This window comes from Schistocerca gregaria, chromosome 1 (genome assembly GCF_023897955.1).
Source record: "Schistocerca gregaria isolate iqSchGreg1 chromosome 1, iqSchGreg1.2, whole genome shotgun sequence".
Classification (NCBI taxonomy): Eukaryota; Metazoa; Arthropoda; class Insecta; order Orthoptera; family Acrididae; genus Schistocerca; species Schistocerca gregaria.
The window spans coordinates 866,295,206-866,309,511 of record NC_064920.1 but is presented as its reverse complement, the minus strand read 5'-3'; the positions used below and the strand labels follow the sequence as shown (position 1 = coordinate 866,309,511).

The window sequence follows — 14,306 nt, the reverse complement described above, 5'->3', positions numbered from 1 at the left end:
TCTTCACTTGCACCAAGGTGGATCCAGATTTCATCAAAAACACAACAGACTACCATACTGCCCTCCAATGAGCTCTCGCTTGACACCACTGACGTTGCAAATGGCAGTGATTTGGGGTCAGTGGAATGCCTGCTGCACGGCGTCTGGCTAAGAGTTCTCCTCGAAGCAGCCGATTTGAAACCGTTCTTTGTGTCACTGTGATACCAACAACTGCTACAGATGCAGTATGATTCACCAAAGCCATATGCTGAACACAGTGGTTTTCCCTCTCGGCAGTGCCACCTGGCCTTCTGGAGCCCAGTCTTCTTGTGATCAAATATTCTCATTACCACCAGTGCCAGCTGTCATTTACAGTGGCTACATTCCTGCCAAGTCTTTGTGCAGCATCGCAGAAGATACATCCAGCCTCTTGTAGCCCCATTATACAACCTCGTTCAAACTCAGTGAGGTGTTGATAATGGCATCTTTGTCACCGGAAAGGCATTTTTGGCTAACATCAACTCACCACATCCAGTCTCTAACGTAACTAATGCTCACGACCGTTACAGCGTATATTTAAAACAAACCTGATCTGAATCCTCATAGTGGTGCTGTGAAATTTGAATAGTCATCATCTTTCAGATTTAGAAACAGGCCTCCAACTTTACTTTTTGTCACACTACTTCTTGGTGTTGCAGGTTTTTTTTCCATCAGTGTATTTATTAAGCTACCCTTTTTCTTAGTCTGCATGCTATTAAAATTGCTTTTTAATGTTTTGCTTCAAATTAGTTCATTTAAAAATGTTATTTAATTAAATGGATCTAAAAGTTTTTTATTTCACTGCATTATTTTGAATAAACTTTTTCCTGGATTTAGTTTGCTTGGAAAGATCAAACATTCTGACTACACATAATTTTGTTCAGTAGATAAGATACCAGTTGTCGATGCAGTACAATACAGTGTCCTAGCTTCACTGGGCGACATCCATTGCAGGATGTATTAAAATGTGAGGTAAGTGTGAATTCGTGTTAGTTGACATGTGAAAACTAAAATGTAAATGTTACAGGTACAATCATATAAACATCGTAATGAACTGTAAAATTTACAACCAAATCATAATAAAATACGTAAGCAGAGTAAACTTAAGAAGAAAATTAGTTATGAGGGAAAAAAGCTGTTGAAGAGATATATAACACATATTGCAAGGGAATGATATAAATACCACCACATCAAACTCTCGTGTACAAAAATAATATGAGTCTGAGAACAAATTACTGCCATGTGAAAGTTACTGTACTAAAAAGTAACACTCCAATCAAAACACATGATTTGGAACATAATTAACACATTTATTGCCTCATGCATAGTGAAGAATAATTCACTTATCGGGCCACTCCACAGTAACAAGAATTTTTGAAAATCATATTAAAATTACTTTATCCTATACATGTGAGTTAGCACAACATGAGGATTCCGCTGCCACAAGTTAAATATGTCACAAATTACTGTGTGGGACTATGTATGCAGGAACTTAGCAATATTGTGTTTGTGAACAATAAGGTGGACAGACTAATTTGTTGCATATTTTACAGTTGTGACTACCTTGTTCCAAAGCTTCAAACCTTCAACGAGTTTCAGACATACTTAAGTAAAACGTCTAGCATCTCTTTCAAACTTTTTTATTCCTGCTGTGTTTCTTGTGAAATTCAGGAAGTGGTGTTGCATATTTGCTGACATTGCACCATCAGATTTCGGTAATCTTTATTACTCCTAGAGCCTTAGAACATTTCTGGCTCAGTCAACACATAAGTTAATGATTGATAATTACTACCATAAAATTCTTTACTTGCCTTGTGTATTCAGTTTTATATTTTTCTTGGTCTATAGAGTCTTTGACAGATGATAACCACTGACATCATACCATTCCACAGAGACTGCAGACTAATGCCTGCACCAGGCCCAGTGAACTACTTATCACTGCCATCACCATTACCAACACAACCATCATAATCACCAATGTCCACAAACCTATCATCTTCATAAAAAAATAATAATTCTGGATCATCTAAATTAAAACTCAGCACACTCATGATACTTTATGAATGAAACCAGTTGCTTTTCAGTATTTGAGGTAAAATCATTTATATTATACAATGTTGAAATTTCATATTTTTTTGTGATAACAACATAGTTAAAAATAAATTTTCAAATATATGTTATGGTTAAACAAAATACTGTTCCTGTTTCCTATATACTGATATCAAATCAATTAATAAAAATAAATTAATGCTTAGAACTGCAAGCTGAATTGTAAGACACCATAACTGTGATCAAGGCTCAGTTGATAATACCTCACCAACACAAGATTGCTTGTACAAGCCATGTGACATCCACTTTTCATATACAAGCCACATGTGTCTATGACTGTGTTGCTAAAATTCCATCATAATATATTTTCTAAACAGGAGCTTGTCGATGCCAATGGATACACAGTGTCCTGTGTGAGGCACTACTGTGGCTTTCACATCCCCTTGCTTGGATGGAATCTTGTCTTCATAACTGAAGTGATGGCCTCACTGAAAGACACTCGAAAATGTAAACCAACCTCAGAATGTGGGGTCCCACAGTGCTCAGTACTGGACCCACCAAAGCTAAGTAAATGATTTTCATATTGCTTAAAGGATTATCAAATACTGTTGTGGTTGCTGATGACACCTATATAATAGTCTTGGGTCAAAACTGAACAAGACTGTAAGAGATTCACAGAGCTGAGCTAACACTTTGTCTTACTCTGACAGATCCATATTATATGATATAAAGCAAGCAAAAATTATCTGCTTGCATAACAGTTAATATTATCATATGCTCCGCAGCTCGTGGTCTCGCGGTAGCGTTCTCGCTTCCCGAGCACGGGGTCCCGGGTTCGATTCCCGGCGGGGTCAGGGATTTTTCACCTGCCTCGTGATGACTGGGTGTTTGTGTCGTCTTCATCATCATCATCAATCATCCCCATTACGGTCGGAGGAAGGCAATGGCAAACCACCTCCACTAGGACCTTGCCTAGTATGGCGGCGCGGGTCTCCCGCGTCGCTCCCCTACGCTCGGTAAACGGAGTATGGGACTCATCATCATCATCATGCTGAATGATACACACTATGTGAAAGTTAGTTGTGATCCGGCTGGATGATGAATTAGAATAGAGTCAACACACAGATAAAGTAATAAAAATTCTCCAATTTGCATGTTTTGTTGTTATAAGCATCTCTCATTCTTTTGATCAAAAGACATGTCTTGGGTTTAGTTTTTCATATTTCACTTATTTTGGTCTTAAGTTATCTTTTGGAGCAGAGCACCTAGAATAAATAAACTAGCAAACATGAGCAGTAAGAATATTGTGAAAAATAGGTCATTTTAAGGGCGTTGGAATTCTTACACTTAAATTCGCAGTAATGGCTTTTGTTACTAATTATAAAAATCAATTTCAGGTAACTATGATCTACACAATCGCAATGTTGTTGTTGTTGTGGTCTTCAGTCCTGAAACTGGTTTGATGCAGCTCTCCATGCTACCCTATCCTGTGCAAGCTTCTTCATCTCCCAGCACTTACTGCATCCTACATCCTTCTGAATCTGCTTAGTGTCCTCATCTCTTGGTCTCCCTCTACAATTTTTACCCTCCATGCTGCCCTCCAATGCTAAATTTGTAAATCTGTGATCCCTTGATGCCTCAGAACATGTCCTACTAATCGGTCCCTTCTTTTTGTCAAGTTGTGCCACATACTCCTCTTCTCCCCAATTCTATTCAATACTTCATCATTAGTTATGTGATCTACCCATATAATCTTCAGCATTCTTCTGTAGCACCACATTTTGAAAGCTTCTATTCTCTTCTTTTCCAAACTATTTATCGTCCATGTTTCACTTCCATACATGGCTACACTCCATACATATACTTTCAGAAACGACTTCCTCACACTTCAATCTATACTCGATGTTAACAAATTTCTCTTCTTCAGAAACGCTTTCCTTGCCATTGCCAGTCTGCATTTTACATCTTCTCTACTTCGACCATCATCAGTTATTTTGGTCCTCAAATAGCAAAACTCCTTTACTACTTTAAGTATCTCATTTCCTAATCTAATTCTCTCAGCATCACCCGACTTAATTAGACTACATTCCATTATCCTCATTTTGCTTTTGTTGATGTTCATCTTATATCCTCCTTTCAAGATACTCTCCATTCCGTTCAACTGCTCTTCCAAGTCCTTTGCTGTCTCTGAGAGAATTACAATGTCATCAGAGAACCTCAAAGTTTTTATTTCTTCTCCATGGATCTTAATACCTACTCCAAATTTTTCTTTTGTTTCCTTCACTGCTTGCTCAATATACAGATTGAATAACATCGAGGAGAGGCTACAACCATGTCTCACACCCTTCCCAATCACTGCTTCTCTTTCATGCTCCTCGACTCTTATAACTGCCATCTGGTTTCTGTACAAATTGTAAATAGCCTTTTGCCCCCTGTATTTTACCCCTGCCACCTTTAGAATTTGAAAGAGAGTATTCCAATCAACATTGTCAAAAGCTTTCTCTAAGTCTACAAATGCTAGAAATGTAAGTTTGCCTTCCCTTAATCTTTCTTCTAAGATAAGTCGTAAGGTCAGTATTGCCTCACATGTTCCAATACTTGTATGGGATCCAAACTGATCTTCCTCGAGGTCGGCTTCTACCAGTTTTTCCATTCATCTGTAAAGAACTCACATTAGTATTTTGCAGCTGTGACTTACTACACTGATAGTTCGGTAATTTTCACATCTGTTAACACCTGCTTTCTTTGGGATTGGAATTATTATATTCTTCTTGAAGTCTGAGGGTATTTCGCCTGTCTCATACATCTTGCTCAGTAGAGTTTCGTCAGGACTGGCTCTCCCAAGGCCATCAGTAGTTCTGATGGAATGTTGTCTACTCCCGGGGCCTTGCTTTGACTTAGGTCTTTCAGTGCTCTGTCAAACTCTTCATGCAGTATCGTATCTCCCATTTCATCTTAATCTAGATCCTCTTCCATTTCCATAATATTGTCCTCAAGTACATCACCCTTGTATAGACCCTCTGTATACTCCTTCCACCTTTCTGCTTTCCCTTCTTTGCTTAGAACTGGGTTTCATCTGAGCTCTTGACATTCTCCAAAGGTCTCTTTAATTTTCCTGTAGGCAGTATCTATCTTACCCCTAGTGAGATAAGCCTCTACATCCTTACATTTGTCCTCTAGCCATGCCTGCTTAGCCATTTTGCACTTCATGTCGATCTCATTTTTGAGATGCCTGTATTTCTTTTGCCTGCTTCATTTACTGCATTTTTATATTTTCTCCTTTCATCAATTAAGTTCAATATTTCTTCTGTTACCCAAGGAATTCTACTCGCCCTCGTCTTTTTACCTACTTGATCCTCTGCTGCCTTCACTACTTCATCCCTCAGAGCTACCCATTCTTCTTCTACTGTACTTCTTTCGCCCATTCCTGTCAGTTATTCCCTGATGCTCTCCCTGAAACTCTTTACAACCTTTGGTTCTTTCAGTTTATCCAGGTTCCATCTCCTTAAACTCCCACCTTTTTGCAGTTTCTTCAGTTTTAATCTGCACTTCATAACCAATAGATTGTGGTCAGAGTCTACATCTGCCCCTGGAAATGTCTTACAATTTAAAACCTGGTTCCTAAATCTCTGTCTTACCATTATATAATCTATCTGATACCTTCTAACATCTCCAGGATTCTTCCATGTATACAACCTTCTTTCATGATTCTTGAACCAAGTGTTAGCTATGATTAAGTTATGCTCTGTGAAAAACTCTACCAGGCGGCTTCCTCTTTCATTTCTTAGCCCCAATCCATATTCACCTACTGTTTTCTTCTCTCCCTTTTCCTACTCTCGAATTCCAGTCACCCATGACTACTAAATTTTCATCTCCCTTCACTTCCTGAATAATTTCTTTTATCTCATCATACATTACTTCAATTTCTTCATCATCTGCAGAGCTAGTTGGCATATAAACTTGTACTACTGTAGTGGACGTGGGCTTCATGTTTATCTTGGCCACAATAATGCATTCACTATGCTGTTTGTAGTAGCTTACCCGCGCCCCTATTTTTTATTTATTATTAAACCTACTCCTGCATTACCCCTATTTGATTTCGTGTTTATAACCCTGTATTCACCTGACCAAAAGTCTTGTTCCTCCTGCCACTGAACCTCACTAATTCCCACTATATCTAACTGTAAGCTATCCATTTTCCTTTTTAAATTTTTTAATCTACCTGCCCGGTTTAGGGATCTGATATTCCACACTCCGATCCGTAGAACGCCAGTTTTCTTTTTCCTGATGACGACATCCTCTTGAGTAGTCCCCGATCGGAGATCCGAATGGGGGACTATTTTACCTCTGTAATATTTTACTCAAGAGGATGCCATCATCATTTATCCATACAGTAAAGCTGCATGCCCTCGGGAAAAATTACGGCTGTAGTTTCCCCTTGCTTTCAGCCATTCGCAGTACCAGCACAGCAAGGCTGTTGTGGTTAATGTTGCAAGGCCAGGTTAGTCAATCATCCAGACTGTTGCCCCTGCAACTACTGAAAAGGCTGCTGCCCCTCTTCAGGAACCACACATTTGTCTGGCCTCTCAACAGATACCCTTCCATTGTGGTTGCACCTACGGTACGGCCATCTGTATCGCTGAGGCACGCAAGTCTCCCCACCAACGGCAAGGTCCATGATTCATGGGGAAGGACAATCGCAATACAAAATACAAAAATACTTTTCATGTAGACTGTCTCATCATCAAGGGTTCAGAGCAGAGTTTTGGACTCCAATACAAAGGCACATAAAAATACCTACATCCGACATACAACAAGAAATTGGGAATCCCAACCAATTTAAAAACATCTTTCTGTAGCCACTTTTTCTGTTTATCCATATATTCAGGAATTGAAGAGTTCTGTTAGCTATATATTAGACATCTGTGTTTACTGTCAAGCTGTATGTCAAGTAGTAAAGCATTGTAAACACATTTCCATATGTTTAAATGTAGTAGCTATTTTATTTCAGAAAACTGTTTTATTAAGTTAATATTAAGGTACCAGTAGGAGCTGCACAGCAACAATTCAACATATCTAGGGAAGTGATGGCTTTTTCATAGTATCAACATTATATATAATTTCCTACATTAAATTTAGCTAGCATAAGCATGAGTAGCAATAAATAGTGTAGTATTAGTTCATTGTTACACAATGTACAGATGAAATTTTCTATGACTTGTTTTTCTTTTGTTAATGTGTATCTTACCTTCCTCCCCCCATGAACCATGGACCTTGCCATTGGTGGGGAGGCTTGTGTGCCTCTATGATACAGATAGCCGTACCATAGGTGCAACCATAACGGAGGGGTATCTGTTGAGAGGCAAGACAAACGTGTGGTTTCTGAAGAGGGGTAGCAGCCTTTTCAGTAGTTGCAAGGGCAACAGTCTGGATGATTGATTGATCTGGACTTGTAACATTAACCGAAACGGGCTTGCTGTTGTGTTACTGCGAATGGCTGAAAGCAAGGGGAAACTACAGTCGTAATTTTTCCCGAGGGCATGCAGCTTTACTGTATGGCTAAATGATGATGACATCCTCTTGGGTAAAATATTCCCCCATTCAGATCTCTGGGCGGGGACTACTCAAGAGGACATCGTTATCAGGAGAAAGAAAACTGGCATTTTACGGATCGGAGCATGGAATGTCAGATCCCTTAATTGGGCAGGTAGGTTAGAAAATTTAAAAAGGGAAATGGATAGGTTACAGTTACATATAGTGGGAATTGGTGAAGTTCAGTGGCAGGAGGAACAAGACTTCTGGTCAGGTGAATACAGGGTTATAAATACAAAATCAAATAGGCGTAATGCAGGAGTAGGTTTAATAATGAATGAAAAAAAAATAGGAGTGCGGGTAAGCTACTACAAACAGCATAGTGAACGTATTATAGTGGCCAAGATAGACACGAAGCCCATGCCTACTACAGTAGTACAAGTTTATATGCCAACTAGCTCTGCAGATGACAAAGAAATTGAAGAAATGTATGATGAGATAAAACAAATTATTCAGGTAGTGAAGGGAGACGAAAATTTAATAGTCATGGGTGACTGGAATTCGACAGTAGGAAAAGGGACAGAAGGAAACATAGTAGGTGAATATGGATTGGGGCTAAGAAATGAAAGAGGAAGTCGCCTGGTAGAGTTTTGCACAGAGCATAACTTAATCATAGCTAACACATGGTTCAAGAATCATAAAAGAAGGTTGTATCCATGGAAGAATCCTGGAGATACTGACAGGTTTCAAATAGATTGCCATTGGTGGGGAGGCTTGTGTGCCTCTACGATACAGATAGCCGTACCGTAGTTGCAATCATAACGGAGGGGTATCTGTTGAGAGGCAAGACTACAAACAGCATAGTGAACGTATTATAGTGGCCAAGATAGACATGAAGCCCATGCCTACTACAGTGTACAAGTTTATATGCCAACTAGCTCTGCAGATGACAAAGAAATTGAAGAAATGTATGATGAGATAAAACAAATTATTCAGGTAGTGAAGGGAGACGAAAATTTAATAGTCATGGGTGACTGGAATTCGACAGTAGGAAAAGGGACAGAAGGAAACATAGTAGGTGAATATGGATTGGGGCTAAGAAATGAAAGAGGAAGTCACCTGGTAGAGTTTTGCACAGAGCATAACTTAATCATAGCTAACACATGGTTCAAGAATCATAAAAGAAGGTTGTATACATGGAAGAATCCTGGAGATACTGACAGGTTTCAAATTGATTATATAATGGTAAGACAGAGATTTAGGAACCAGGTATTAAACTGTAGGACATTTCCAGGGGCAGATGTAGACTCTGACCACAATCTATTGGTTATGAACTTTAGATTAAAACTGAAGAAATTGCAAAAAGGTGGGAGTTTAAGGAAATGAGACCTGGATAAACTGACTTAACCAGAGGTTGTACAGTGTTTCAGGGAGAGCATAAGGGAACAACTGACAAGAATGGGGGAAAGAAATACAGTAGCAGAAGAATGGATAGGTCTGAGGGATGAAGTAGTGAAGGCAGCAGAGGATCAAGTAGGTAAAAAGACGAGGGCTAGTAAAAATCCTTGGGTAACAGAAGAAATATTGAATTTAATTGATGAATGGAGAAAATATAAAAATGCAGTAAATGAGGCAGGCAAAAAGGAATACAAACATCTTAAAAATGAGATCAACAGGAAGTGCAAAATGGCTAAGCAGGCATGGCTAGAGGACAAATGTAAGGATGTAAAGGCTCATCTCACTAGGGGTAAGATAGATACAGCCTACAAGAAAATTAAAGAGACCTTTGGAGAAAAGAGAACCACTTGTATGAATATCAAGAGCTCAGATGGAAACCCAGTTCAAAGCAAAGGGGGGAAAGCAGAAAGGTTGAAGGAGTATATAGAGGGTCTACACAAGGGCGATGTACTTGAGGACAATATTGTGGAAATGGGAGAGGATGTAGATGAAGATGAAATGGGAGATACGATACTGTGTGAAGAGTTTGACAGAGCACTGAAAGACCTGAGTTGAAACAAGGCCCCGGGAGTAGACAGCATTCCATTAGAGCTACTGACGGCCTTGGGATAGCCAGTCCTGACAAAACTCTACCATCTGGTGAGCAAGATGTACGAGACAGGTGAAATACCCTCAGACTTCAAGAAGAATATAATAATTCCCATCCCAAAGAAAGCAGGTGTTGACAGATGTGAAAATTACCGAACTATCAGTTTAATAAGTCACAGCTGCAAAATACTAACACGAATTATTTACAGATGAATGGAAAAACTGGTAGAAGCCGACCTTGGGGAAGATCAGTTTAGATTCCGTAGAAATGTTGGAACACATGAGGCAATACTGACCTTACGACTTATCCTAGAAGAAAGATTAAGGAAAGGCAAACCTATATTTCTAGCATTTGTAGACTTAGAGAAAGCATTTGATAATGTTGACTGGAATACTCTTTTTTAAATTCTAAAGGTGGCAGGGGTAATATACAGGGAGCAAAAGGCTATTTACAATTTGTACAGAAACCAGATGGCAGTTATAAGAGTCGAGGAGCATGAAAGGGAAGCAGTGGTTGGGAAGAGAGTGAGACAGGGTTGTAGCCTCTCCCCAATGCTATTCAATCTGTATATTGAGCAAGCATGTAAAGGAAACAAAAGAAAAATTTGGAGTAGGTATTAAGATCCATGGAGAAGAAATAAAAACTTTGAGGTTCGCCGATGACATTGTAATTCTATCAGAGACAGCAAAGGACTTGGAAGAGCAAATGAACAAATGGACAATGTCTTGAAAGGAGGATATAAGATGAACATCAAAATGTAGTCGAATTAAGTCGTGTGATGCTGAGAGAATTAGATTAGGAAATGAGACACTTAAAGTAGTAAAGGAGTTTTGCTATTTGGGGAGCAAAATAAATGATGATGGTCGAAGTAGAGAGGATATAAAATGTAGACTGGCAATGGCAAGGAAAGCGTTTCTGAAGAAGAGAAATTTGTTAACATCGAGTATAGATTGAAGTGTCAGGAAGTCATTTCTGAAAGTATTTGTATGGAGTGTAGCCATGTATGGAAGTGAAATATGGACAATAAATAGTTTGGACAAGAAGAGAATAGAAGCTTTTGAAATGTGGTGCTACAGAAGAATGTTGAAGTTTAGGTGGGTAGGTCACATAACTAATGAGGAGGTATTGAATAGGATTGGGGAGAGGAGAAGTTTGTGGCACTACTTCACTAGAGGAAGGGATCAGTTGGTAGGACATGTCCTGAGGCATCAAGGGATCACAAATTTAGCATTGAATGGCAGCTTGGAGGGTAAAAATCGTAGAGGGATGAATACACTAAGCAGATTCAGAAGGATGTAGGTTGCAGTAGGTACTGGGAGATGAAGGAGCTTGCACAGGATAGTTTAGCATGGAGAGCTGCATCAAACCAGTCTTAGGACTGAAGACCACAACAAAACAACAACATCTTGACTTGTTCCACATCTCTAAATATTCTCTTTCCAGATGCGATCTATGTATTGTAATGAATGAAAGGACCAGTAGATGCCAGGAGTAGAATATTGAATCTACATGTGTAATTACTCCCTTGTGAAAAATGTTGAATTCCTTGGGGAAAACAAAAAATAGCTGTATTGGAAATAGACAGTCTTCTGTGCAGTCTCTTTCGTAATAAAATTTTTAATGACTGTGATGGTTTGGCCAAAATGTAAACCTTGAATGTGTAAACTCAAAAAATGAACCAATCTATTAACAACCCTGCAAAATAATACACAAATATCTTAAAAATAAATCTTGATATTAAGCAGAGATCAACAAAGATGAAAGGACATGGTATATTTTGTGGCCCAAACAACTTCAGATGTGTCTGTATAAACAACTGGTTTGATTCAAGCACCTGCAAACACAGTGACTGTATATTAACTATTCCATAAGACTGCACTCTCCACTTACTTGAGTGGAGACCAATATCACAGTTTCAGGCTGCAAAGTATAAAGTGGGAAATGATACATCAGTAGAAAAAAATGTGTAATTAACTTTAAGGGAAGCTTCCACTTGAAGAGATTAAATTTACATTATTGATGCTAATGTAACCATAGTTACAGTTTTTGTAATGCCTCACAGCTCTTTTGGATGAAGTATCAGTATCATGTTTTATAGGTCCTCTGTTGTTCCTAATCTATATAAACAATTGAGGAGACACTCTGATCCCCTCAATTATTTGCAAGTGATTCTGTCATTTACAGTCTTTATAAAGTCATCAGAAGATCAAGACCAATTGTAAAATTTATTGTGACAAGATATCTGTATGGTGCGAAAAGTGGCAATAGATTCTAAAAAAAATGAAGAGTATGGAGTTATCTAAATGAGTACTAACAGAAATCCCCTAAATTTCAGTATGACCTCCTGAATTGCTGTTTTCAGCTCAGCAATGGTTTTGGGGTTATTACTGTATACCTTGTCTTTAATATAGCCCCACAAAAAGGAGTCGCATGTGTTCGGACCCGAGGAATATGCGGACAGCTGAGGCTCATGCCAGTGGCCTGAGGGTATCTTAGAGCCAGAATGCGGTCCCCAATGTGCTTCTCCAGAACATCGAACACTCTCCTGCTTCAATGAGGTTGAGCTTTGTCTTGCATGAACCACATCTTGTTGAAATCAGGGTCACTTTTGATGATGGGAATGAAATCGTCTTCCAAAACTTCCACGTACTGTTTGGTAGCCACCATTCCATCAAGGAATATCCTACTGATTGTTCCATGACTGGACACTGCATACCACACAGTCATCCTTTGAGGGTTAAGAGACTTCTCGATTGGGAAATGTGGATTCTCAGTCCCCAAATGCACCAGTTTTGCTTAATGACAAACCCATACAAATGTAAGTAAGCTTCATCGCTAAACCAAACCACATACCTCATGCTAATTCGCATCATGCCCTGTGGCCAACCATACAGTTTCAATGTCCTAACACAAACTGTTCAGAAGTTATGACAGTTTTATTTCATATAGTTCATTGTCATGCTGTATGTTCTGTGTAGAAAGACAAAGGCCTGATTTGTTTTACAGGTGTCGATACAGGCTAACTGAGCCAAAAATACTGGAATCATAGGTGTATTGAATATCTGGAAATTTTTTGTACGTTATGTCAAGCCACAAATATTGTCATGCATGTGTGCAAACCAACAAATTTCACATTACTAGCGAAACTTATTTTAAAAACTACTATGAGAATCTAGACTGACAGAGTGCTGCTTTGCAGCTGTTACACACTATTCCTCATATGATAATATATGAATATTTGATTCACCAGTCATAAAGCTTTCTGTAACACCTTATTTAGTTGAGTTCAAAATTTGCTTTATAAATTTTGAACAAGATAATCAAGCTTACAACAGAAAACTAGTAGTTAAGTTATGCTGGAAAAAAGAATGTTTCAGTGCACTCAGGAGGGAGTCCATGAAAGTGAGTGCAGGATTTAATAATTGCACTGGAAATTTCTTTTTGCTGGTGTTTGATCTGTTCTCTTGAAGTATCATAGACAAGATGTTTTAAAGTTGTATTATATGTTGATCTACTATGGCCGTTGGTTTATATTCAATATGAAAAAAAATGTGTGTATTGGAAGAGAGAAATTACGTAGGATATATTGTAAATTTTGACAATCGTAAACAAACACAATGCAGAGTTTTCCACTGCATGAACCTGTATGTCCAAGAAAAATAAACAGAAATCAAGGATGGAGAGTGTATAATTTAAAATAAAAATTCAGTTCTTACTAGAAAAATGTCTTCTTTACTGTCGCATTTTTTGTTTATAGTTTCAGTAATGAACTAATTTGACACATCAGAGTTTATTTTCTGAGACATACATGATGTCTATAATTTGCTCCTGGTAGCCATTATACAGGGTGTACATAAAGTCCGGGAACACTTTCAATTATTTATTGCACAAGAACTAAACATTGTACACATATTGCATTTTGAAGAGAAAATCAAAGTATTTTTTACAAACATTTGAATTGTGAACCATGAGTGACCCAACAGACATCAATAAAGTAATTGAATTCTTTCCTTACCCATCCCAGCATGGCATTGTCGACTATGGCAGTTGCTCTGCTACATCATGAGGTAGAGGCAGTACATACACCAGATCTTTAATGTGTCCCCACATAAAAAAGTCACACAGAGTGAAATCTGGCGATCAGGGAGGCCATTTCATGAAACAGGTGTCCCCTTCTGTAGCATGGCCGATTCATCGACGTGGCAGCTCCACATTCAGGTACCCATAAACTTTACAATGAAAATGGGGTGGAGCTCCATCCTGCTGAAAGATAAACAGAGAGTTCAACTGCATTTGAGGTATCAGCCATTGTTCAAGTAGGAATATCCAGTGACAGTGCTCACTGTGAAGAAGAATGGCCCTTAGAGTTTTTGACATGACAACGCACAAAAAACATTGACCTTTGGGGAATCACACTCAAATTCAATGCATTCATGTGGATGTTTTGTACCCCAGATTCGACAACTATGCCTGTCCACTTCCCCATTAGTGTGAAAAGTGGCTTTGTCACTAAAAATTAAGCGATCAACAATAACATCCCCATCCTCATTCAATTGTTGCAACTGTGAACAAAACTCAAAATGCTTGTCATCATTGAGCTTCTGCACTAGCTCCAATTTGAATGGTTCCATAGGCAGCTTCTGTCGCAGGACTTTCCACA

The 14,306-nt window shown here is 38.7% G+C and overlaps 1 protein-coding gene across 7 annotated transcripts in view; it reads right to left on the bottom strand.

Moving 5' to 3' along the window:
• LOC126272966 (uncharacterized) overlaps positions 1-14,306 on the bottom strand; it is an 87,360-nt gene that overhangs the window by 2,050 nt on the left and 71,004 nt on the right. The window contains exon 5 of one of the 7 annotated variants that reach the window (XR_007549291.1): positions 13,662-13,909. The exons of 2 other annotated variants lie outside the window; for them this stretch is intronic. Coding sequence is in view for 4 of the 5 variants with exons in the window: in XM_049976441.1 (XP_049832398.1) it covers positions 13,838-13,909 (72 nt within the window). In the remaining variant the exon portion in view is untranslated. Of the gene's footprint in view, positions 1-13,266; positions 13,910-14,306 lie in introns of those variants that run through there. 4 more of the 7 variants (XM_049976441.1, XM_049976400.1, XM_049976417.1 and 1 more) reach the window with 4 other exon arrangements.